The sequence below is a fragment of the Quercus robur genome, chromosome 12, assembly GCF_932294415.1.
Source record: "Quercus robur chromosome 12, dhQueRobu3.1, whole genome shotgun sequence".
Lineage (NCBI taxonomy): Eukaryota > Viridiplantae > Streptophyta > Magnoliopsida > Fagales > Fagaceae > Quercus > Quercus robur.
Window position 1 is genome coordinate 7497220 of NC_065545.1, and position 25773 is coordinate 7522992.

The following is a 25773-nucleotide window of genomic DNA, read 5'->3' on the forward strand; positions in this document are numbered from 1 at the left end:
AGCAAATAAATGTGCGGACCACTGGCTAAATTAGGGTCTTCTATGGGGGTTGATTTTTCTGTGTTTTCTTATCCATCTGTGGACATCCTTTCATATATATACCTGCAGGCTGCAACCCATAAAGATTATAGAAACTGATATATGAATAAGATATACGAATGAGAAAACAACATAACTACGTACAAATGGCGATCAATTCAAGAATATTGCTGCTAAGCATAGTTGTTCTCTTGCCTATTTGTTCTGTTTCTCAAGAGATGGACAATTCAAGCTTGAGAATAAAAGCAGTAAATCTGGGAGGTTGGCTGGTCACAGAAGGATGGATTAAACCTTCTCTCTTTGATGGCATCCCCAACAATGACTTTTTGGTTTGTACATATGGCTGTATTAACACATAGTAATAAATGATTGTCCTTTTTTTTTTTTTTTAAATTTTTTATTTTTATTTTTAAACTCTTATCAGTTCTCATTATTTGTCAAATATTTCTTGGAAGTGTCAAGCTTTTTGTCTTTTTGTTATTTTTCTAGGATGGAACCGGGCTTCAGTTCAAATCAGTAACAACTGGGAAGTATCTTTGTGCTGAGACTGGAGGGGGAACCATTATAGTTGCTAACAGAACAGCTGCTTCAGGGTGGGAGACTTTTAGTGTAAGTTTAATTGCCTAAGTAAATTAAATGGCTATGATTTGGAATTTCAAGCAAATAAAGTCCTTTGACTTCATAGATATGTATACATATAATATATATGGCGTTCTTTGCTTTATGTAGTTGTGGAGGCTCAATGAGACGACTTTCCAATTCAAAGTCTTCAATAAGCAGTTTGTGGGGCTGAACAACAACGAGAATGGGGTTGATGTGATAGCTGTTTCAACCACGCCCGGTCAGTCTGAGACATTTGAGATTGTAAGAAAGTCTGATGATAAAACCCGTGTTCGAATCAGAGCACCCAATGGATTCTTCTTACAGGTAATCTAGCTTAATTTCCTGTTTTTGTTCAGTGCTATCCTGTTTTCTTTTTTTACTTTAGGCAAGCAAGATAAATAGTAGCTTCTAATGCAGAAAAATAAGCCTCAGTTTTCTAAATGTCTGCTGAGTAAAGTTGGATTGAGCTTATTATTGCTGAAACTGAAAACTGAAAACTGAAAACACTGTAGCAAAATAATTTTTAAATGTGTAAATAGTACTGTAGGACCCATTTTTAATATTTTTTAATACATAAACAGTGTATGTACAGTGCGTAAACAGTACATACACTGTTCATAACAGTGCATTTTGTCTTCCAAAGTCAACAAATGCAGGCAAAAAAAAAAAAAAAAAAAAAAAAAAAAAGCAAAACGCAACATTGGAAACGTGGACGCAGGATTCATCTGAATCCAAACGCCCTCTACATAGGCTTTCTTGTCATGGGTCATACTCAAGTAACCAAATAGACTGCATGACTAAGATGTTGCTTGCCAAATCATTATCAAGGTCTATTGTAAGAAATTGACGGGGTCTAATCAAAAGTAGTGGCCTATAGTAATTTTGTTCATTTTGTCAAGTTATGTAAAATTCAAGTTCTTAATTATTGGCTGCTAGTCATTACCAAATACTAGAGCTTGTTATATAAGCAATAGAGAGAAGTTTATAAAAAAGGTTTAAGTAACATATTTTACTATGAACTTGTGCAGGCGAAGTCAGAAGTGCTGGTGACTGCAGATTTTGCAGAGAATAGCGAATGGGGAGACAATGATCCCTCAGTTTTTGTGATTAAAAATTCTGGAGGGTTACAGGGCGAGTTTCAAGTGACTAATGGTTATGGATCACAGAGAGCCCCTCAAATTATGCGGGTAAGACTTAAAAAACTAAAGCGTACTAATGAATTGACACAATTATTGATTCCTTCTTGTCTTTATAGTTTACATACTATAAAAATGAAATTCTGAAATGAACCTTTACTTAAACAAATCTTCACTCGTGCGAGAATATTTTCCTTTTATACTGCCCATAACTTTATCAACAATACTGCGCACACACCTAATTTTTGACCTTTTTTTCTAAATAATATATTAATGTGATCGATCGTGAGTGGTCAATTAAAAATGGTAGGTTTCTTATAAAAAAAAATTAATAGATCTGTATAAACATGAGTGGCAAAATATGTCTATCACTTATTGTTGATAATATTAGCATGTTGTAAAATTAGAATGTATCTCTATCATTTTGTAATTTTATTAGTGCATCTTGTAATTGTGGTATATTTAATCTAGGCAAGAAGCATTTTATTGCAATTTACTATCGGATTATGGATCCATAAAGTTCACATCTTGTCAAAGTGACTCTTAAGCCATGTTATTGTTTACACTTAATGATTTCTCAAAGGTCATAAAAGATTCTTCAAATGAGTGGTACTGTTCGACCTCTCCCATATTGTCTATATGTATGACTTAACATTTTGTACTCGGTGTACAAGCAATATAATACTTCTTTGATAAGGGATACACTTTTCTTCCACAGCAAAGAAAAGCATTTTTCTTCTACACCAATAAATTCAAAAATTAATCAAATTAATTTTCATTCTTTCACCAAGAAAACCCTAATAACTTATCAAGTCATAATAGGAATTTGAGGCATTTTTCAAACAAAAGTGATTTTACACTAATCATAACTTACCAACTTAATACATTGTAAATGTTTACTAGTGCTATTGAAAACAAGTTAATTCTCACCGAAATTTCCATAAAAATATTATATTAAAATTTCCACGAAATCATTTTTTTTTGAAAGGAAAAATTTCCACCAAATTTAAACACTATTCTACGAATAAAAATAGTGTACCATTCAGAGTGCTTGTCACATTTCACCTTCAACTTTTTCCCCCTTCGTGGAAATGAATTTTAAATTAAATTGTAGATAAGTTTATTGTACTATTCCATGAGAAATGAATGGATCCAAAGGCTAAATATCTGCTGCCATTATTTTTTCATGTCAATGTTTGCAAATCATATTAATCTTGTATTATTCCTTGATTTGTTAAAATTGAAATCTTAATGATGAAATGAATTAATGTCCATTTCAAAGTAAATAAAGAGAATTCTATAATGTTAGTTCAAAGACACTTAGGTAGTGTGTTTAATGGATTTGAAAGACATGTCGTAAACCTAAAAATCTCAAGTTCCATCCAATATCATGAAATATCTAAGATTCGCACACTCTTAATATTATGCTACATCACATTCTATTACACAATGTACATAATTTGGATTTGTATGATAAATTGACTTTATGAATCTCAGAACCATTGGAACACATTCATAGTTGAGGATGACTTCAAGTTCATATCAACAAACGGATTGAACGCTGTGAGAATTCCTGTTGGTTGGTGGATAGCAAGCAATCCAACGCCAAAGCCCTACGTTGAGGGATCATTGCAAGCGTTGGACAACGCCTTCTTGTGGGCTAAGTATGTATACTTACATCAAAACATATCAGCCACTTAATCATTGAGAGCTTTTTATTATTATTTAGTTGTGTCATGTGTGTGTGTTTTTTTCATGGTCATGCATGAAAAATTGCAATTAGAAATCAAGACAGCAGATTGGTCAGGCCTACTAGGTAAAGGTCAATCAAATAGTTAATATAACCAAAAAAAATTTAGTGTTTTGATTAGCCCCAAACTGAATTCAACCACAAAGAAAAGATATGAAAACCCAACCCAACTGATACAGCCTAATTTATAATAAAAAAAAGAAAAGAAAAGAAATGAAAACATTACATTTTTATTATATAGTTTATATTAATCATGATATGCACTTTGGAATGGATTCTCAAAACATAGAACCTCTTAAAATTTTGGATGTGACACTTAGTGTGCGTTTGGATACAACTTATTTTGCTGAAAACTGAAAAATGAAAATAATAAAAAAAAATTTTTTAAATTACTGTTCACAAGAAAATTACTGTTTACTTGCCTTCTTGCACTGTTCATGTCCCATGAACAGTGCAAGAGGTGCTGGGTTAGTAAAAAAAAGGGGCTAAAACGCAAATGTCTACGTCAATCCAAACCAACCTTTAATCTCCTATAATATTGTTTTATATGTAAACCAATTATGTAACACTGAATCCTTTGTAGTTTTAGAGTGTGATGCAAAATTTCTATGTGATATTGTTTTTTTTTGATAGGTGATATTGTTTTATATTGATATATTATCACATGAGCGACACACCATATATATTAACAAATTTTTAACAATTTACACATAAAATAATTTAATATGATCTTAACTCTCATACCCACCTCAAAGGAATTCTTTTCACTCATATTTTAAGTTAAGTAATTTTACCACATGGTGTTTGCAAATTGATATATCATCATTCACAAAAGAATAGTAATTCAAAATTTTATTTATTATGTCGTTGAAATATTGCCACATTAATTTGTAAAGTTTATGTGGTAAGATTTGTAGTATATATCTTCACATTTTCCTATAAATTTTTCTAACTTAGCGCTAGACAAAGACACCTAAAGTTCTACTCTCTCTCTCTCTCAAGATTCAAGACAATTAAACTCTAAACCACTAAACTTGTGTTCAATACTGTTGTGCTTGTAGGAAATATGGCGTGAAGATTATAATTGATCTTCATGCAGCGCCTGGTTCTCAAAATGGTTGGGAACACAGCTCTTCTAGAGACGGCTCTCAAGAATGGGGCAAAACAGATGAAAATATTCAACAAACAGTTGATGTCATAGAATTCCTAACTGCAAGGTACATAATATGAAACCATTTATACCATATTATATGTCACCCATGTATTCTAAGTTCTAACATATAACAATATATAGCTAAGTTTGTCACAATAAGTCTATAACGGACTCGATATTTGTGAAACATATAGGTATGCAAAGAACCCAAGCCTTTATGCAGTTGAACTCATCAATGAACCTCTAGCTCCAGGAGCATCACAAGAGAGCCTAAACAAGTACTACAAGGCTGGCTATGAAGCCGTGCGCAAGCACTCCAATGCTTATGTGGTATTGTCTAACCGGTTAGGACCGGCCGACCCGAGGGAGTTCTTGTCTCTTGCTAGTGGCTTCATGAGATCAGTCATAGATGTCCATTATTACAACCTCTTCTCCAGCGAATTTGACAGCATGACTGTTCAGCAGAACATTGATTTCGTTCACACCAACAGGACCTCGCAGTTGAATTATGTCACAACATCAAATGGACCCCGTATTTTGATTGGTATGTCTAAATAATAACCATTCCGTTAATAAAATAACATCTTTTTCCATTTTCTACAACCCCAAATCAAAACCAAGGAATTCTAAAATATATAACACCATAAAACAAAAACAAAAAAAAAATCTAAACTACTTGTCAATGGATTAATATGAACCAGTCGTTGTTTGCAGGCGAATGGGTAGCTGAGTGGCAAGTTAATGGAGCAACAAAAGAAGAATACCAAAAATTTGCCAAGGCCCAACTAGATGTTTATGGGCGAGCAACATTTGGATGGGCTTATTGGACTCTTAAAAATGTCAATAACCATTGGAGTTTGGAGTGGATGATCAAGAATGGCTATATCAAACTTTAGTTTAGAATTAAGGTGGTTATTGTACTTCCAATTTACTTTTAAAAAAAAAAAAAAAAAAAAAAACACTTCGATCAAATAAATAAATTATTACTTCCCTTTTAACCAAATGAAAAGACTTCCATATATTTTTTAAATCTCAGTATTTGAACTTGCAATGTGGTTTCTTAGCTTTTTATCATCTTACTTAACTTTTTTACTGCACTATCATTGGACTAAGACATTAAATTAACTGATTTTGTATACAACAACAATAAAGTTTTAGTTTCAAAATTTTAGAGTCGACTTTAGATCCTCTACCTTTTTTATTTTGTTCCCTCAACTTAAATTTCCTCTTTAATACATGTGCATTAGTTTCCCCCCTTTGAATGTAACCAAACCATAATAACTGATTTTTTTCATTTTTTCATTAATAGGGGCTACCTTTATTGAAGATGTTAGCTTCTTAAATCACCTTTTAATTATTTTTTTTATTGACTTCCTAATTTTTTTTTAGGCCATGTCTTCTACAATAATTTGTTGATTTATTCCTTGTGTAAAGAGCAGACCATTTGAAGTCCAATTCGCTTACCATATTAGATTAAAAAACTTTAGTATCTATTGATAGTTAGTAAAGTATGGTACTCATTTGATATGGTAAGTATACGGATGGATATTATTCGACATTAAAAAAAAAATACATTTAAAAAATTCGGTATAAAAATACAAAAACGGTGAAAATATGAATAGTAGAATGATAAGTTGATTTGTCTAGTCATTCTCAATCAAGAATTCCTTTTTTTTTTATTTGCGCAATTGGCACATGAGGTTTATCTTAATCTTTATTTTAAACAAGTGCAACTGGGTTGCCTCCACTAATGACAAAGCATTATAGCCATCTCCCCAATGGGGGCTACGAGCGAATTAAAAGCCGCTAACATTCTTGGTGGTCAATTTTAATTATTTGTGTTTGATCTATAGCCTGAATTTTATGTTATGTTTGTGGGCTTTATGTTATGTTCGGTTCATAAGCATTTCTATACTTGCTTATTTGAAGTTTACAATATTTTTACTTCCTTAGAAGTTGTTGTCCTTCTAGATAATTTCTTAGCCATTTTAGGCTTCTACAATAGCGAAGTGCATTTTTTTTTTCTTTTTTTTTGAGTTGTTGAATTTATGGATGTTGAGGAGAAAATACCATGAAGTTGATGTCATTTATTGGGAAGAAAACACTTTAGGGAGACTTCAATTAAGTAGTTAATATAACATATTTGGAGGGATGAGATAGGAACTATCGAACTCCGCCTAGCTGTTGACAATAACCGTATGACCGTAGCACAGCGAAGTTATACCACATAACCCAAAATTTTAAGCCTATAAATTTGTATCTAACTACTCTTGTCACTATTATTCTATGTGAAACTTCATTTACATATGCATAGCTAAGAGTAGAGTTTGTCTGAATCAATTCCTTTTAAATTATGATCCAATGAATGGAATCACTTCTAACTAGGGATGCAACCATCTTTCATACCCCAAACCAACCAATTTTAGTTCTGTTTTATCTTACAGTAAATATTCTCTCATACTCTTTCATATGGTGATGTCCACATTTAAAATGTGAAAAGTGGATGTGTATAGAAAATATGAAATAAGTTGTGTGAGAGAATCCTTACCATTTATTTTATGCTTGACCATATCCTTATATTCTCTTCATAGATGAGGGACTTTAATTTGGATTTTCAAATCTAGGAATTAATTATCAGTGCAAACTACCAATTTCCTAATCTCATTGTTTCTTCTTTGACAATGATCAGTTTGATTAATCAATATATATACAAATGAAGGCTAACATGTTTGAAACTTTGAATCACTCGAAATCAGAATTCTTCGCTGTCTGGCAGAGAAGACAACGTTCTCAAGCTCACCAAATCATGGGCAATCCAAACAAAAGAGAGGAAAAATTCTGCGCTGACTTTCTAGATATCATTGCTTTTAATACGTGTGAAGAGATTTGAATCTAGTTCTCACTTCTCACAGAGATGAAACTGTACCACTAACAATAACATGCTGATTGGAGCCACTTTGACAAGGTGTTGTGAGTTTTGACGTGGACTAGTACTCTATCCGATAGTAAATTACTAAAATAAAGTTTTTTTTTTTGGTTTTTTTTTTTTTAAAATTCTTGTCTGGATGAACTGAACGAAGACTACTAATATGGAAGGTATTATCGAAGAGTAATACTACATGTACAAAATTATGAGTTGAAGGTCAAAGTTTCTAGATGCACTCCGCTAGTGCTAAGCACAATTACACACTCATCAATCGTGTGTGTGTGTATATATATAAAAGACTCATCAGAGGTGTTTTGCACGTGCAATAATGTTTATTTATTTATTTATTTTAGTTTAGTGTTATAATGTTTAAAAGTGATATATTGTATATAAAAAAAAAGATAGGAAAAGGTAACATAGAATAATGTTTAAAAATGAAATAGAGATACTGTCCTAAGTTTTAGGTGGAATGAAGAAGATAAAGGAAAAAAGTCTAAAACATAATTGAAATATTTGAATTCAAATAAATAACATTTACATATAGGAATCAGACATTTGAATACAGGATAAGAATAAGTAGTTTTTATGTGAGGTAATGAGATTTTTTTTAGAAGAAGTAATTTTGTTTTTTTTTTGTTTTTTGTTTTTGTTTTTGTTTTGTTTTGTTTTTTTTTTTTTGTCGATAAACGTATTTGAATTCAAATAGATAACAAATACTGATAGGTATCAAACATTTGTATTCAAAAGGTTTTTTTTTTTTTTTTTTGTACATGAGATAGTATTACTCTTTTAACCTTTTTTGTTTTTTTGTAGAAAAATAAAATTAAACTAAAGGGTATGTTATTTTAGAATTTGTATGAGAATATTTTGGTACATCAAAAATTGAAGATGAAACAGGAGCATCTTCTTATTAGTAGTATAGATAAATAGATAGATACCTAGCAACGACTCACATAGAAACTGATATATGATAAGTATTGTTATATTCAAATTTCTGTTTAAGGTGGTAATGTGTATTTAGTATAATTTAATAAGTGTGTGTGTGTATATATATATATATATATGTATGTATATGTATACCTGCAGGCAACAACCCACATAGAAACTGATATATGAATAAGATATACGAAAAAAGAAAACTATATAACTACGTACAAATGGCGATCAATTCAACAATATTGCTACTAAGCGTAGTTGTTCTCTTGCCTATTTGTTCTGTTTCTAGCTTGAAAATTAAAGCAGTTAATCTAGGAGGTTGGCTGGTCGCAGAAGGAGGGGTTACACCTTTTCTCTTTGATGGCATCCCCAACAATGACTTTTTGGTTTGTACATATGGCTGTATTAATGAGCTTATTGATTGTCCATTTTTCACTCTTATTAGAGCATCTCCAATGGCTTCTTTAAAGCCAATTTTAGAGCATCAACACCTCAAAAACCCACTCCAATAGCTTCTCTATCTCTATTTTTTAGAGTAGAGTTGCAACAGTGCTTCTCTATAAGTAGAGAACACTATAACTTTTACTATTCATCCTTCAAATGTTTTTTTCTATTATAATAATCAGGTATTGAATTAAAAAATGTTGGAAGATGTGTAGTTGTTAAAAAATGAATAAAAAATGAATGAAGAAATAATATTTAAATGAAATAGAGAATGTGATAGAAAATCTGTATGAAAGTATATTTGAAAAAGTGGGTAGCTAAAAGGTAAAAGTCACTGTTCATTTTCCAAACAGTATAAAAATTTGGAGAATCTATTGGAGATGCTCTTAGTTCTCATTATTTGTCCACATCTTTCTTGGAAGTTTCAAGCTTTTTGTCTTTTTGTTATTTTTACTAGGATGGAACAGGGCTTCAGTTCAAATCAGTAACAACTGGGAAGTATCTTTGTGCTGAGATTGGAGGAGGAACAATTATAGTTGCCAACAGAACAGCTGCTTCAGTGTGGGAGACTTTTAGTGTAAGTTTTTGTCTATTTTTATTTTGTGTTTGTAGACTTTATCAGTTTATCTATCTTAAAAAAAAAAAAAAAAAAATCCGATTAACTTAATATAGGTTTTTCAAGGACTAGTCATCCTTTATCCTATTTATTATTTAGAAAAAAAAAAAAAAAAAACATTAAAGACTCTTTCAATCTTCAAAGGGCAAGGCTATTCAAAATTCAAAGAGGTTTTAGTATTGCTTCCTAGTGGAATTCCCTCGTTTTGATTAAACCAATAGATTCAAATAAGACAAATTTTTTTTTGGATGGCAATTACAATCATCTGTTTTTTTTCCAAGGTCTTTCAATGAATCAATATGAATAGTAGAATGGTAAGTCAATTTGTCTAGTCATTCTCAATAAAGAATTCCTTTTTTTTTTTTTTTTTTTTTTCAAAAAAAAAAAATTCCTTTTCTTTAATTTGCGCAATTGGCAGGTGAGGTTTATCTTAATCTTTATTTTAAACAAGTGCACCTGGGTTGTCTCCACTAATGACATAACATGATAGCCATCTCCCCAATGGGGGCAGCGAGCGAATTAAAAGCCACTAGCATTTGTGGGTGGTCAATTTCAACCATCTGTGTTCGATCTAAAGCCTGAATTTTATGTTTTGTTTGTGGGCTTTATGTTATGTTAGGTTCATAAGCATTTCTATACTTGCTTATTTGAAGTTTACAATATTTTTACTTCCTTAGAAGTCGTTGTCCTTCTGGATAATTTCTTAGCCCTTTTAGGCTCCTACAAAAGTGAGGTGCTTGTTTTAATGAGTTGTTGAATTTATGGATGTCGGGGAGAGAATACCTGGGAGAGACTATCATGAAGGTAAAATTTGTTGAATAGTACCATTTTAGAAATTTTTTTTTTTGGTGAATAGTATGTTGCTGAAGTTAATTAGTTAAGTAGACTGTTTTTGAAACTTGAGTTCTAGTTTAAACTCGAGTTTCGAAAACAGTCTACTTAATTAATTAACTGTGTCTGTGTGTTACTTTCCTATATTTTTTTTTCTAAAAACATGCTATTTGGCAAATTTTTCCCTATCATGAAGTTGATATCACTTATTTAGGAGAAAACACATTAAGGAGACTTCAATTAAGTAGTTAATATAATGGGTCATGTTAACATATGCCCTTAGGGTAATTGTTAATAAACCATTTTAGGAAAATTTTTATACCATTATTATGAGAAATTGAAAAAACGGTCAAAACATTAATTGTTTTTTTTTTAAATATTTTCCCATTAAAGTTTTCTTAAAATGATTCATTAACAATTGCCCTAAGGGCACCCTTTAACATTTCCCTAATATAATATATAGAAATACTATTTAACTCAAAAATTTAAGCCTATGAGTTTGTGCATAACTACTCTTGTTATTATTATTCTAAGTGAGATTTCATTCATGCATGTTTAACTAGCAATAGAGTTTGACTAAATCAATTCCTTCTAGGTTATGATCCAACGAATGGAATGGTTCTAATTGGGAATGCAACCAGCTTTATACCCTAAATCTATACCAATTTTAGTATTGTTTTATTTTAGGGAAAATTGCAAATTACACTTTAAAGTTTGGGGCTGACTGGATTTTACACCCCAAAGTTTCGAAAACTTGATTTTACACCCTAAAGTTTGGTTTTTTTTTAGCAATTTACCCCCATAATTAATTTCTGCTGTTAAGTGACATATCATCATGCTAATATGTTTTATTTTTGATAAATCAGTCTCAAAACTACGTCGTTTTAGTGATGACCAAGCAAAGAGCTAGCATGCATCAAAACTACGTAGTTTCAAGGCTAAACTTAAAACAAAATCCTCCCCCGAAATGGCACAGTTTCAGCCAAAATCCTAAAATATAAAAACAAAACCTCACATGACAAAAAACTCAGTTCCTACAAACTAAAACCTCACAAGTCACAAACCAATCATCTCGATGGCACCAGCAGAGAAGGCTCTAACCCAAACCTCTTTTGCTCCGCTTCACTTGTGAAATACTTGAATTTTTATTATATTACCCAGATTCTTGGCTGTGAAACCGAGTCTAAGCTTGTCAATCGCATGGTGCTTAAATTGTATTCTCTTTTATTAAGTGTGAGTTTGGTATTGATGAAAGTTGCTAGCTTATTTTACTATTTAGCTTATTTTTGCTACTATTCATGGCCCCACTGCACTTTTTGGTACTATTCATGGGTCTCACTATACTATTTTAGCTAACTTTTATCTTTATCTTCAGTATTTTTAGTAAAAAGTTTTCAGTTTCAGCAAAATAAGCGGATTCAAACCAGATCCTAAGTATAAATAATTACTATGATTACGACATAACATGCTTGATCCAATTTGTTCCATAGGTAATTAAAAGTCCCAACTTGGATTAATGGTATAGAAGCCAGAAGGTAGTGAGTATGTCAGTGTTGGTGCTTGATTTGGCCCTACCTTGGAATCAAAGGAAAAGTGTGCCAATCATACTAAAGTTGTTTTGGTTGACCCTCCTGAATCCTGATTGTTGTAGCACACCCAAGAATAATGTATTCTCAGTTTGAACTATCCATATCATGTTCCGCCATTTCATTCTATGGAGATTCACATGTGGAGATTCACTGCTCAGTTCAAGTTTGGGTCTGTGTTCACACGTGAAACAGAGCAAGAGAGGTTTGGGTCTGGGTTCACCATAGTTGGAGCCTTCTTCGCCGGTGCTGCCAGGATGATTGGTTCGTGACTCGTGAAGTTTTAGTTTGTGGGAACTGAGCTTTTTGTCGTGTGAGGTTTTGTTTTTAGATTTTAGGATTTTGGCTAAAACTATGCCATTTAGGGGGAGGTTTTTGTTTTAAGTTTAGCCTTGAAACTACGTAGTTTTGAGGCTGATTTGTCAAAAATAAAACACATCAGTTTGATCTTGTATTACTTAACATTAGAAATTAACTGTGGGGGGTGAATTGTTAATAGGACTAAACTTCAGGGTCTAAATCAAGTTTTCGAAACTTTGAGGTGTAAAATCCAGTCAATCCTAAACTTCAGCGGTGTAAAATAAAATAGTATTGTTTTATTTTACGGTAAATATTTTCTCATACTCTTTTTTAACACACTCATATATATAATATATACAATTGCATGTGTGGATGTATATATTTTAAAACACAATGATGTCCACGTTTAAAATGTGAAAAATAGAAGTGTATATAGAAAATGTGAAATAAGTTAGGTGAGGGAATAGTTAGAGCATTATTATCAAAATTGCTAAAAAAAAAAAAAAATGCTAAATGCTATTTTTTAGCACCTCAAATGATAAAAACACGCCTACATCAAATATGCTAAATCTTAAAAATTTTAGCATTAAGTTACAGTGGAATCTCATCTTTGACACCTTACTGTAACAAGAATCAAGATGCTAGAGTTTAAGTCCTAAAAAAACAAGTACTCCTACATAGCTACAGTAATGAAGCTAGAGTTAAGTTTCTCTCTGCTAGTGAAGGGTGGGTTTCCATCTCCTCCTAGAGTGTAGAATAGGTGTCTCTTCTCTTGAAGGTGTCTCTGTCCCCTAAGGTAATAGGTTTACCTTGAGGCTTTGTTGGTTTTTTCTCAGGGTTTTTGGGAAACAGAATCTAGTTTAGGATGGAAGAGCTCACGAAAACTTGGAACAACCTAACCCTCTCGGAATGTGAAGGATCTAACTTCCATATCACGGAGGAATAGGCAAAGACTGAGTTTATTCTAGCAGCTAAGTTCTTGACAAAGCGAACTCTTAACATAGATGCCATAGCTAAGACTTTCACACCCATTTGGAGATCAAAAAATGGCTTCAAAATAAAAAAAGGAGAGTGACCATGTGGTTTTGTTTACGTTTGATGAAAAGAGTGAAATAGATAAAGTTATGGCAGTAGAGCCATGGAGCTTCGACAAACGTCTAATGGTATTGCAACGGTACGAGAAGGAAACAGACTTGGGAGATATGGTGTTTAGTAAGGTAATATTTTGGGTGCAAATACATGACCTCCCAATCAGATTTCAGACTAGGAAGATTGCTGAACAACTATGTGAAGTGGTAGGAAAGGTGCACGTAGGAACCGATGAAGCTGAAACAGAGGGTGATAACTTCTTGAGAGTACGAATGATTATCGATGTCTCTAAACCTCTGTGTAGGTGGCGAGTTATCTCTCTTGATAGTGGTAAAGAATGGTGGGTGCCTTTCAAATATGAAAGACTTCCAAGTCTTTGTTTCTGGTATGGTTGTTTGACACACTATGACCGTGACTGCAGACTCTAGATTGAAAGTGAAGGTAGCCTTTCATCTGAATCTCTGAAATTCGGCCCTTGGCTTAAGGCCACTCCATTCGTGCCGGGCCGTAGGTATATGGTGAAAGTTCCAGGTTTCTTTGTTGGGAAAAAAGGTGGAGTGTCGACGGAGGAAGCTGGATCAGCGAAGAAGTCACTGGTGATGGTGGTGCGGTTCGAGAAACCAACGCCGGAGATTTTTCGGCCTGAAATGAGAACCACTGAAGCAGGCGAAGCCGGTTTTGCAAGGAAGCAGCCGGTTATGAATGTGAGCATGGAGAAACCAAGGTCGGAGACTTCTTTGCCTGAAATGGAAAGTTTTGAGGCATGTGATGGAGGAAACAAGGTACCAGGTTTTTAGGAGATTAATCAGCAAAAGTTAAAGCTGCCATCTGATGAGGGAATCATGGAGGATAGGATACAACACCAATCTGGGTCAGCAGTGATAAAGATGTCAGCAGAGTCTTCTGAGGTGGTAATTGGGGAGATTGATAAGGAAATAAAAAAGTATGACCCCAAACCCATAGTTCCACTTGTTTCTAGTGTCAGCCTAGCATTAATGAACCAAATATGCCAAGTTTGTCAGGCCATGCAGCCCACTTGTCTTTACCATCACGCATGCCACTAGTTGAGATGCCTAGTTCTCATCAATCACATGAAGGCTGAAGGTACTTGGAAAAGGTACATGAGAGAAGGTGTAGGCTCAGATGTGGGAATGGCCGAAGTACTAGGAGAAAAGAGAAGTGCAGGTAATATAACTAACCAAACTAAGTTACCAAAAAATAGAAGGGTTTCAAAGGATGGTGCAACAAAAAATAAGATATTGGCGGAGGCTGTATACCAGCTCTGCCAGAAGTAATGAGTTTACTATTATGGAACTGTCGTGGGTTTGGGAACCCATGTACAGAGAATGAGCTTGTTAGATTGATACAGGCAAAATATCCCTTTGTCGTGTTTATAGCGGAAATATGGACAGACGAAGCGAGGCTAGATCGTACTTTGAGAAAGATTAATTTTGATCAGAAGTGGGTGGTTCCAAGGCAGAATAGAGGTGGTGGATTGGTATTATTCTGGAAAAGTTCTATTAATATTGAAGTTGTTGATTCCCATAGGTATTATATTGATACGATTATCAATGGGAATATTGAGGATGCATGGCGATTCACTGGTTTTTATGGGGAGCCCGAAACTCACAGGAGGAGTGAAGCGTGGAATAAATTGAGAAGCTTAAATGCTAGAATGAACATTCCTTGGATATGTGGTGGTGATTTTAATGAAATTGTTCGACATGAGGAAAAGTGGGGTGGGTCACCTAGAGATCATAATCAAATGCAACTATTATGAGATGTGATCGATGAATGTCGTTTCATGGATTTAGGATATGTGGGGCCAAAGTTCACATGGGCAAAACATTATGTTGATGGGCACTCCATAAGGGTTAGATTGGATAGGTGCATGACTACAAATTCTTGGTTTCAAAAATTTCCAGGAACTAGGATTTATCATCTTAGTTGTATGTCTGATGGAGATCAAGGCACCGCTTCGAAGGATCTCGTTCAAGTACCAATTGGACTAGTTACGAGAGCACGAGCAAAGAAGTTCAAGGATGTACTCAACGGATTCATCCAAGAGTTATGGGCTCAAGCAAATTCGTGGAGGCCCATTGAGCATGATCCACGTGGGCAACAAGAAATTGCCAACTTGATTCAAGTTCTAGAAGGATCCAGTCAAGGCTAAGAATTGGCATGAAATATTTTGGGTCTATGTAAAAAACGTTATTCTAGGTTTAGGTGATTTATTTCCTTGTTTTTAGGTGCATTTAATGCTTTTTAGGTCAAACTTTATTCCTAATATGGTTAGGTATTAGGTATCAATTAGGAGTTATTTTAGAATATATTTTCCTGTCTGTCAAGTTTTAAGGAGCCCTTAAATAGTCATCTAAGTCTGTAAACGTTTTTCAGATTATTATTGATAAAAACTTGTGAGGTTTATTCTCTTTGGTTCTTTGAAGAACTACTCAAACTTATCGAGAATTCCCATGGCGTTCATCTCGACTTATCAAATGGAGTTTCCACCACCGTTTGTGGCGTCTTCCTTATATCGAGGTTCTTGTTTGTCATAAACAACGGGTCAAGATCTCCCATTTGAATCTGTCCATAGAACGATCTTGGGTTCCCTTTCGTTGTTGGGTCTCGTTATTCTTGACGGGGTTCACATCAATGTCATCGGATCATTCTCCTCTACTGATCAATTTGTCGGGGTTGTCGGAACCCAGAAGGAAGAGGTGCTTCAGATTTGAAGAAATGTGGTTATTTGATCCAACTTGTGGTGAAATGATAGAGGATGTGTGGTGTAGTACAAGTGAACAAAATCCTAGCATAGCCATTCTGAAAAAAAGTGGCTAATTGTGAGAAAGAGCTAACTTGGTGGATTAAGCATAAATTTGGGCACGTGAGGAGGGAATTAGAGATTAAAAAGAGCCAACTTATTTTGGCTGAAAGGGAGGCTTTGGTGAGTGGAAACAATAATCGGATTAGGAGCTTAAGAATGGAGATTAATTTGCTGCAAGATCGGGAATCAAGGATGTGGTGTCAAAGATCTAGGGTGCTGTGGCTAAGTAAAGGTGACAATAATACAGCTTTCTTTCATAGTAAGGCGACAAAGAGACTTAGGAAGAATTTGATAAGAGGTATAAGAGATGGGAATGGAGTTTGGTGGACCAATTATGATGATATTAGGCATGTGATGGAGAGCTACTACAAAGAACTCTTTTCCACCGCCAATCTGAATTTAGAAGCTGACTCCCTCGAGAAAATTCCTTACATGGTGACTGACTTGATAAATGCTGAATTGGTGAAGGAATTTACAGAATTGGAAGTTAAGGAAGCCTTGAATTAGATGGCTCCTCTAAAAGCATCGGGTCTCGATGGTATGCCACCTTTGTTCTACCAACATTTTTGGTCGACAATGCAACATGATGTTACTTTAGCCATTCTCTCATGGTTGAATTCAGGTACCCTACCCGAACCCATTAATTATACACTCATTACTCTTGTCCCGAAATTAGATAATCCTGAACTTGTGTCTGATTTCCGCCCTATTAGTCTTTGCAATGTCCTTTATAAGATTTACTCTAAGGTCTTAGCAAATAGATTGAAGAAATTTTACCTTCTCTAATCACGGAACATCAATCTGCTTTTGCTAAGGATAGACTTATTTCAGACAATATTATGGTTGCTTTTTAGACCCTTCATCATATGAAGCAACATAATTCAAGAAAACATGGTTTTATGGCTATCAAATTAGACATGAGTAAAGCCTACGATCGGGTAGAATGGGTGTATTTAGAGAGGCTCATGGAGAAAATGGGTTTTTGTGCTAGATGGACAGCTCTTATGATGAGTTGTGTGAAAATGGTGTCGTACTCCATTATGGTGAACGGGGAGTCCACGGGAATGATCCACCCTAATAGGGGAATTATACAAGGAGACCCCCTATCTCCTTTCCTATTCCTTTTATGTACGGAAGGCCTTCACGCTCTCATTAAACACTCAGCAAGGAGCGGGGATATTAAGGGCTTTTCCTTGTGCAAACGAGGACCTAAACTAACCCACTTGTTTTTTGCAGATGATAGCTTGCTTTTCTGTAGGTCAATCTCTGAGGATTGCAATAATGTCTTGAATTTGTTGGGTGAATATGAATCTTGGTCAGGGCAAAAAATCAACAAAGATAAGACTGCAATCTTTTTTAGCAAGTCTACCACGGATGAAGCAAAATCAAGCATAATGAACCTCTTCCAAGTTCAAGAAGTCAAGTCTTACGAGAAATATTTGGGTCTTCCTTCCTTGGTGGGTAGGGGAAAAAAGGCTAGCTTCAACTACATAAAAGAAAGGGTTTGGAGAAAGCTCCAAGGATGGGAGGGTAAATTGCTTTCACAAGCTGGTAGAGAGGTCCTAATCAAGTCCGTGATCCAAGCCATCCCAACTTATGCTATGGGGTGTTTTAAATTACCATTGGGGCTTTGTGATGACATTGAGGTAATGATAAAGAAGTTTTGGTGGGGACAAAGGGGCAATAGAAGGAAAATTCACTGGATTCGATGGAGTGAATTGACAAAGTCCAAAATAGTGGACGGCATGGGTTTTCGCGACTTGGCTCATTTTAATAATGCCCTATTGGCGAAACAAGCTTAGAGGCTTTTGCATAACAAGGAAACCCTCTTCTACAAAGTCTTTAAGGTGAAGTTCTTCTCGAATCACTCTATTCTAGGAGCCAAAAAATCAAGCACGGGGTCCTATGCTTGGAAGAGTATTTTGCATGGTCGTGATGTTATCCTTGATGGTGCTTGTTGGAGGGTAGGGAATGGTAAATCGATCAAAATATGGCAGCACCGTTGGCTGCCCCGAAAACATCCAACCAAGATACTCTCCCCAAAGGTAGGTACAATGGAAGAAGCCACAGTTGATTGCTTAATTGATGAAGGAACTAGAACGTGGAATGCAATGATGGTGGATGGGATTTTTGCTCCTCAAGAAGCTGAAGAAATAAAAAATATTCCGTTGGCTAGGAATGAAACGGAAGACACCATGTTTTGGCCGTGGGAGCATGATGGGAGTTATAGTTGCAAAACGGGTTATCGTTTTTTGAAGAAGGATGAAGTTGGTTTTCAGGTGGCAGAGAATCAAGACCAAGAAAAAGGGTTGTGGAAGAAGATTTGGGCTCTTGAATGCCCAAATAAAGTAAGAAATCTTATTTGGAGGGCATGCCATAATTCACTCCCATCCAAGTGCAACTTAGTACGTCGCACTATCATCTCAGAACAGAGCTGTGACCGCTGTAAGGAAGGAAATGAAGATGTTTTGCACGCGGTGTGGAGCTGCAAAGGGTTGGACGGTGTGTGGGGAGCAAATAATTTATGGAGATTTCGGAACCAACGGAGTTTCGCCAGTTTCAGCAAGCTCTTGGACTGGGTTTGTGAACACCAAAGGAATCTGACCCTGTTTGCATTCACCATTTGGTCCATTTGGCACCAAAGAAATCAGGTGAGAACTCAACTACCCCATCGCCCTCTAACCCTTCTCTCTTAATGGGCTTACAACAGGTACATGGAGTTTAAAGCTCTAAAAGCTGCGTCGACTTCCAGTAGACCAAAAAGTCGAATTCGGTGGAGACCTCCTATTCAGGGAACGCTCAAAATCAACTTTGACGGAGCTATATTTGCAGAAGAAAAATGTTCCGGCCTTGGAGCTATCATTCGTGATAGTGAAGGTCTTGTTATCGCCTCCTTGGTTACCCGGGTTCCTTAACAGCTCCAGCCTATTGAGATTGAAGCTTTGGCTGCATATAAGGCTCTTGAGTTTGCTAGGGAGTTGGGTATATCAAAGGCGGTTCTAGAGGGTGATTCTTCATTGGTGATGACAGCTTTGGCTTCAAAGAACCCAGGTCTTGCTCCATTTGGCTTACTGTTACAAGATTCTTTAATGGTCTCAGTTGGCTTTTCTAAATTGTCCTACTCTCACACTAAGAGAGAGGGCAACACAGTTGCACACAACTTGGCTTAGTTAGCAATTAACCACCAAAATTGTGTAATATGGATGGAAGATGTTCCATTTGATGTACTTTCTTTTTACCATGTTGATTTAGTTGGTTTTCCTTAATTGAATGCATCTCAGTCTTATTTCTAAAAAAAAAAAGAAGATGCTAGAGTTTTTTAATATTTCTTTTTCTTTTTCTCTCTCTCATTCTCTCGTGTGTCGTGCCTTTCTGCTCCCCCTCTCTCTCTCCTTCTCCTTCTCAGACCTCTAATTTCCTCTCTCTTTCTCTTTCTCATTCTCAGACCACCATACACTCTCGTTTTCACCTTCTAGACTACCACCTCCATCGTGAATTGAAGATCTCTGACGACAGATGCCGCAAGCTCCACCTCCGAGTTTCAAAAATCCTTAACGAAACGCAGACGAGGACGACATCGTTTCGAGACTGAAACGACATGGACAGTTTGGGGTTCGGTTTCAGAATCGGATGTATTGTGATGACTTCAACTTGAAGAAGAGTTTGATGGGTGAAGACGTGTCCAAGATTTTGGCTTTGCTCAAGGTAAACAATCGTACAAACAAACGTGTCCAAGATGTGGTGGGTGGATGTGGAGGGAGAGGATGTGATGGGTGGATGGTGGTGTGGTTGTTGATCTCGCCGGTGAGGTGCGTGAGGGAAATGTAGTGGTTGAAGGTCGAGAAGTTTGGGTGCTGAGTTGATTTGTGGGTTTGGGTTGATTTGGTGGCTTTGGATGTGGAGTTTTTTTTTTTTTTTTTTCTTTGCTATTGTTTATCGTTGCGGTGGATCTGGCTTGTGGCTGGTGGTGGCGATGGTGGGTGGATGTGGATGTGGAGGTTTTTTTTTTTTTTTTTTTTTTTTTCCTCTGCTGTTGTTTGTGGTTGTGGTGGATCTAGTTGGTGGCGGCGATGGTGGGTGGATGTGGTGGTCGACGGTGCTGGGTTGAGAAAGAAAGAGACAGAGAAAGACAAAGACAAAGAGAGAGAGAGGAAGAATAAAAAATGATAAAGAAAGAATATTTAAACGAAGTGTTAAAAAAAGAAGAAGTTTTAATGTAAGGGATATTGTAAAGTGATATGTTATATGTTATATAGTTGGTGTTTTAGATGCTAAATGCTAAAATTTTTAAGATGTTTGATGGGAACGCTCTTACCCTTTATTTTATGCTTGACTTGACCACATCTTTATGAGATTATATTCAATTACTTTATGAGAAGGAACGGGCACAATATGAGAGACTTAATTTGGATTTTCAAATCTAGGAATCACTTATATGTGCAAACTACCAATTTCCTAATCTCATTTTTTCTTATTTGACAATGATCAGTTTGAATGATCAATGTACAAATGAAGGCTAACATGCTTGGTTTACTCGAAATCAGAAGTCTTCGTTGTCTGTCAGAAAAGACATCGTTCTCAAGCTCACCAAATCATGGGCAATGCCATACATTATAAAACAGAGGAGAAATTGTAAGCCGACTTTCTAGAAATCATTGCTTTTAACGCGTGGGGTGGAGAATTGATTCTAGTTTCTCCTTTTATGAGATAGATGGAAACGGTGCCACTGAACCATTAACGACGCTCTAGAAATCATTCAAGTTTAAACAATAGCTTGCTGATTGGAGCCACTTTGACAATATGTTGTGAATTTTGACGTAGACTACTCTATCCGATGGTAAATTGCTATTTAAAAAAAACATTCTTGCATGGATTAACTGAATGAAGACTGCTAATAAGGATGGTATTATCGAAGAGTAATACTACAGGTACGAAGAGTAATACTGGTACAAAAGTATGAGTCAAACTGTGCTAATTTAATCTTCAAACAAGTATACAAAGAATAGTCAACTCCTTGCTGGTCAAAGTTTCCAGATGCTCACTCTGCTAGTGCTATACAGAGAAGCAAATAGATGTGCGGACCACCAATGCCTGTTTGTTTCAGCTTTCCCAACTCAAAAAGCCCATTTTGAAGAAAGCAAATACAAAAAGCCCGTTTAGGTATAAAACGCAACTTTTTGAAAAAAGTTGCGTTTTGGGTTTGTGAAGAGAACGCGCAATGCCATAAAGGAGCTCAGAGGTGCATTTTGGAAAAAGCCCGTGCGTGTTGATTTATATCCGTTGGATTCACAGAGCAATTACCAAATTACCCTTCAATAAATCAGAAGATGTCCTCAGTTCTCATACCTAGATTCCTCATTCCTCTCATCTCATCTCTTTGCTTTACCCTTTGCCCTGAAGCTCACTCTCACGCCATCCTCTTTTTCTTCTTTCTTCGTCTTCTTCAACGCGCATTCTTCTGTATATATATATATATTTTAAATTTTATTTATGTCTAATTTGATCTGAGAAATACATTTTGAAGGTAGAGTTTTGATCAACAAAACACCAAGCAACACTGATCTGCTACCAAAAACCACTAGGTACCACCAAAGTTTTGACATGGTATTGAGCCAACTTCGTTTGATGATAATCAAATGGTGTGGTTGTGTGTGACCTTTAAGTTTGTGTGTTTTGATGGGATAGAGGGAAAGAAACTTGTAGACAAAGTGGCAAGAGAAAAGGGAAAAAGGAAGAAAGAAAACAGAAAAAGAAAGAGGAAGAAAGAGCTCAGCTCTATGTGGAATGCTTTGGAGTGTGAAGTGGTAGGGAAAAAGACGAAAGAAGGAAGTAAAGAAAAAAAAAGTAAGGGCACGTGTGCGGAGGAAGTGGTAGGGAAAAAGTGGAAAGAAGGAAAAAAAGAAAAAAAAGTAGGGGTATGTGTGTGGAGGAGAAAAAAAGAGGAAAAAAAAAGAAGGAAAAAAAAGAAGGAAATATGGATAAAAAAAATAAAATAAAATAAGGGAAACATAAAATAAAGAATAAGAAATTAAAACTGAGAAATACTGTCACAATATTTTCATAATACTTTAACAATAAATCTTAAGTGGTAAGTTATTATTAGTTAATATTGGTGAGAAAAAAATAATTTGTTTAGATAGAGAAAAAAATAATTGTAATAGTACGTTCAAATTAAAATCAGTATAAATTATCACAATATTTTCACAATAAATCTTAAGTGGTAGATTATTATTAGCTAATATTGGTGAGAAAAAAATAATTTCACAATATTAATTTAAGTATGAAATAAACTCTTTTATATATACATTGTCATTTTTGATAATTTATCACTCAAACCACCACTTTTATAAGTGCTAGTCAAATACTTAACTTGTTCAAAAAGCACTTTTTAATAGCTTTTACTAAACACTCAACTTTTACAAAAAACCCAATTTCATAAAGCACTTTTTGAAAACCCTACTTTTAAAAAAAACCCAATTTCAAAAAGCTGAACCAAACTCACCTTAAATTAGGGTCTTCTATGGATGTTGATTTTGCTGTGTTTTCTTGTCCATCTGTGGACATCCTTTCATATATATACCTGCAGGCTGCAACCCATAAAGATTATAGAAACTGATATATGAATAAGATATACGAATGAGAAAACAACATAACAACGTACAAATGGCGATCAATTCAAGAATATTGCTGCTAAGCATAGTTGTTCTCTTGCCTATTTGTTCTGTTTCTCAAGAGATGGACAATTCAAGCTTGGGAATAAAAGCAGTAAATCTGGGAGGTTGGCTGGTCACAGAAGGATGGATTAAACCTTCTCTCTTTGATGGCATCCCCAACAATGACCTTTTGGTTTGTACATACGGCTGTATTAACACTTAGTGATTAATGATTGTCCTTTTTTTTTTACTCTCATCAGTTCTCATTATTTGTCAAATCTTTCTTGGAAGTGTCAAGCTTTCTGTCTTTTTGTTATTTTTCTAGGATGGAACTGGGCTTCAGTTCAAATCAGTAACAACTGGGAAGTATCTTTGTGCTGAGACTGGAGGAGGAACCATTATAGTTGCTAACAGAACAGCTGCTTCAGGGTGGGAGAGTTTTAGTGTAAGTTTAGTTGCCTAAGTAAATTAAATGGTTATGATTTGGAATTTCAAGTAAATAAAGTCCTTTTGACTTCATTTATATGTATACATATAATATATATGGTGTTCTTTGCTTTGTGTAGTTGTGGAGGCTCAATGAGAAAACTTTCCAATTCAGAGTCTCCAATAAGCAGTTTGTGGGGCTGAACAACAATGGGAATGGGATTGATGTGGTGGCTGTTTCAACCTCGCCTGGTAAGTCTGAGACATTTGAGATTGTAAGAAAGCCTGATGATAAAAGCCGTGTTCGAATCAGAGCACCCAATGGTTGCTTCTTACAGGTAATCTAGCTTAATTTCTTGTTTTTGTTCAGTGCTATCCTGTTTTCTTTTTTTACTTTAGGCAAGCAAGATAAATAGTAGCTTCTAATGCAGAAAAATAAGCCTCAAGTTTTTTAAATGGCTGCTGAGTAAAGGTGGACCACAAAGGCTTTCTTGTCATGGGTCATACTCAAGTGAAAAATGGAACATTAAATGACTCCACTCTTGTAATTCTGGTGCTTATCGTTTGAATTATTTGATAAAATGTAAATGACCAGATAGACTGCATGACTATGATGTTGCTTGCCAAATCATTATCAAGTTCTATTATAAGAAATTGATGGGGTCTAATCAAAAGTAGTGGCCTATAATAATTTTGTTCATTTTGTCAAGCTATGTAAAATTCAAGTTCTTAATTATTGGCTGCTAGTCATTACCAAATACTTGAGCTTGTTATATAATCAATAGAGAGAAGTTTGTAAAAAAAGGTTTAGTAACATATTTTACTATGAACTTGTGTAGGCGAAGTCAGAAGTGCTGGTGACTGCAGATTTTGCAGAGAATAGCGAATGGGGAGAAAATGATCCCTCAGTTTTTGTGATGAAAAATTCTGGAGGGTTACAGGGTGAGTTTCAAGTGACTAATGGTTATGGATCACAGAGAGCCTCACAAATTATGCGGGTAAGACTTAAAAAACTAGAGCGTACTAATGAATCAACACAATTATTGATTCCTTCTTGTCTTTATAGTTTACACAGTATAAAAATGAAATTATGAAAAGAACCTTATTATACAAATCTTTACTTGTGTGAGAATATTTTCCTTTTCTACTGCCCATAACTTTATCAACAATATTGCACACATGCCTAATTTTTCACCTTTTTTTAAAATAATTTATTAATGTGATTAATCGTGAGTGGTCAATTAAAAATGGTAGGTTCCATATAAAAAAAATTAGTAGATCCGTATAAACATGAGTGGCAAAATATGTCTATCACTTATCATCGATCATATTAGCATGTTGTAAAATTAGAATGTATCTCTATCATTATTGTAATTTTATTAGTGCATCTTGTAATTGTAGTATATTTAATCTAGGCAAGAAGCATTTTATTGCAATTTACCATCAGATTATGGATCCATAAAGTTCACAACATCTTGTCAAAGTGACTCTTAAGTCGTGTTATTGTTTACACTTAATGATTTCTCAAAGGTCATAAAAGATTCTTCAAATGAGTGGTACTGTTCGATCTCTCCCATATTGTCTATATATATGACTTAACATTTTGTACTCGGTGTACAAGCAATATAATACTTCTTTGATAAGGGATACACTTTACTTCCGCACCAAAGAAAAGCATTTTTCTTCTACACCAAAAAATTCAAAAAATAATCAAATTGATTTTCTTTCTTTCACCAAGAAAACCCTAATAACTTATCAAGTCATAATAGGAATTTGAGGCATTTTTCAAACAAAAGTGATTTTACACTAATCATAACTTACCAACTTAATACATTATAAATGTTTACTAGTGCTATTGAAACAAGTTAATTCTCACCGGAATTTCCATGAAAATATTATATTAAAATTTTCACCAAATCATTTTATTTTTTTTTTGAAAGGAAAAATTTCCACCAAATTTAAACACTGCTCTACGAATAGAAATAGTGTACCATTCAGAGTGCCTTTCACATTTCACCTTCAACTTTTTTTCCCCTTCATGATAATGAATTTTAAATTAAATTGTAGATAAGTTTATAACCATTCCAAGAGAAATGAATGGATCCAAAAGGCTAAATATCTGCTGCCATTATTTTTTCGTGTCAATGTTTGCAAATCATATTAATCTTGTATTATTCCTTGGATATTTCCACTAACTTACCTAGGAAGCATGTAAGTTGTTAAGTACACTCTTAGACATTAAAATTGAAATCTTAATGATGAAATGAATTAATGTCCATTTCAAAGTAAATAAAGAAAATTCTATAATGTTAGTTCAAAGACACTTAGGTAGTGTGTTTAATGGATTTGAAAGACATGTCGTAAACCAAAAAGTTTCAAGTTCCATCTAATATCATGAAATATTTGAGATTCACACACTCTTAACATTATGCTACATCACATTCTATTACACAATGTA

The 25773-nt window shown here is 34.7% G+C and overlaps 1 protein-coding gene across 3 annotated transcripts in view; it reads left to right on the forward strand.

Annotated features, from left to right (window-relative positions):
• The window catches only part of LOC126708636 (probable glucan 1,3-beta-glucosidase A), a 28982-nt gene continuing 3209 nt past the window's right edge, over window positions 1-25773 (forward strand). The window contains exons 1-8 of one of the 3 annotated variants that reach the window (XM_050408466.1): window positions 1-368; window positions 529-648; window positions 769-966; window positions 1671-1829; window positions 3276-3442; window positions 4590-4745; window positions 4876-5225; window positions 5396-5584. In XM_050408466.1, coding sequence (XP_050264423.1) covers window positions 159-368; window positions 529-648; window positions 769-966; window positions 1671-1829; window positions 3276-3442; window positions 4590-4745; window positions 4876-5225; window positions 5396-5577 — 1542 coding nt within the window. In that variant the 5' untranslated portion in view covers window positions 1-158 and the 3' untranslated portion in view covers window positions 5578-5584. Of the gene's footprint in view, window positions 369-528; window positions 649-768; window positions 967-1670; window positions 1830-3275; window positions 3443-4589; window positions 4746-4875; window positions 5226-5395; window positions 5585-22760; window positions 23083-23214; window positions 23335-23455; window positions 23654-24154; window positions 24314-25773 lie in introns of those variants that run through there. The other 2 variants (XM_050408467.1, XM_050408465.1) reach the window with 2 other exon arrangements.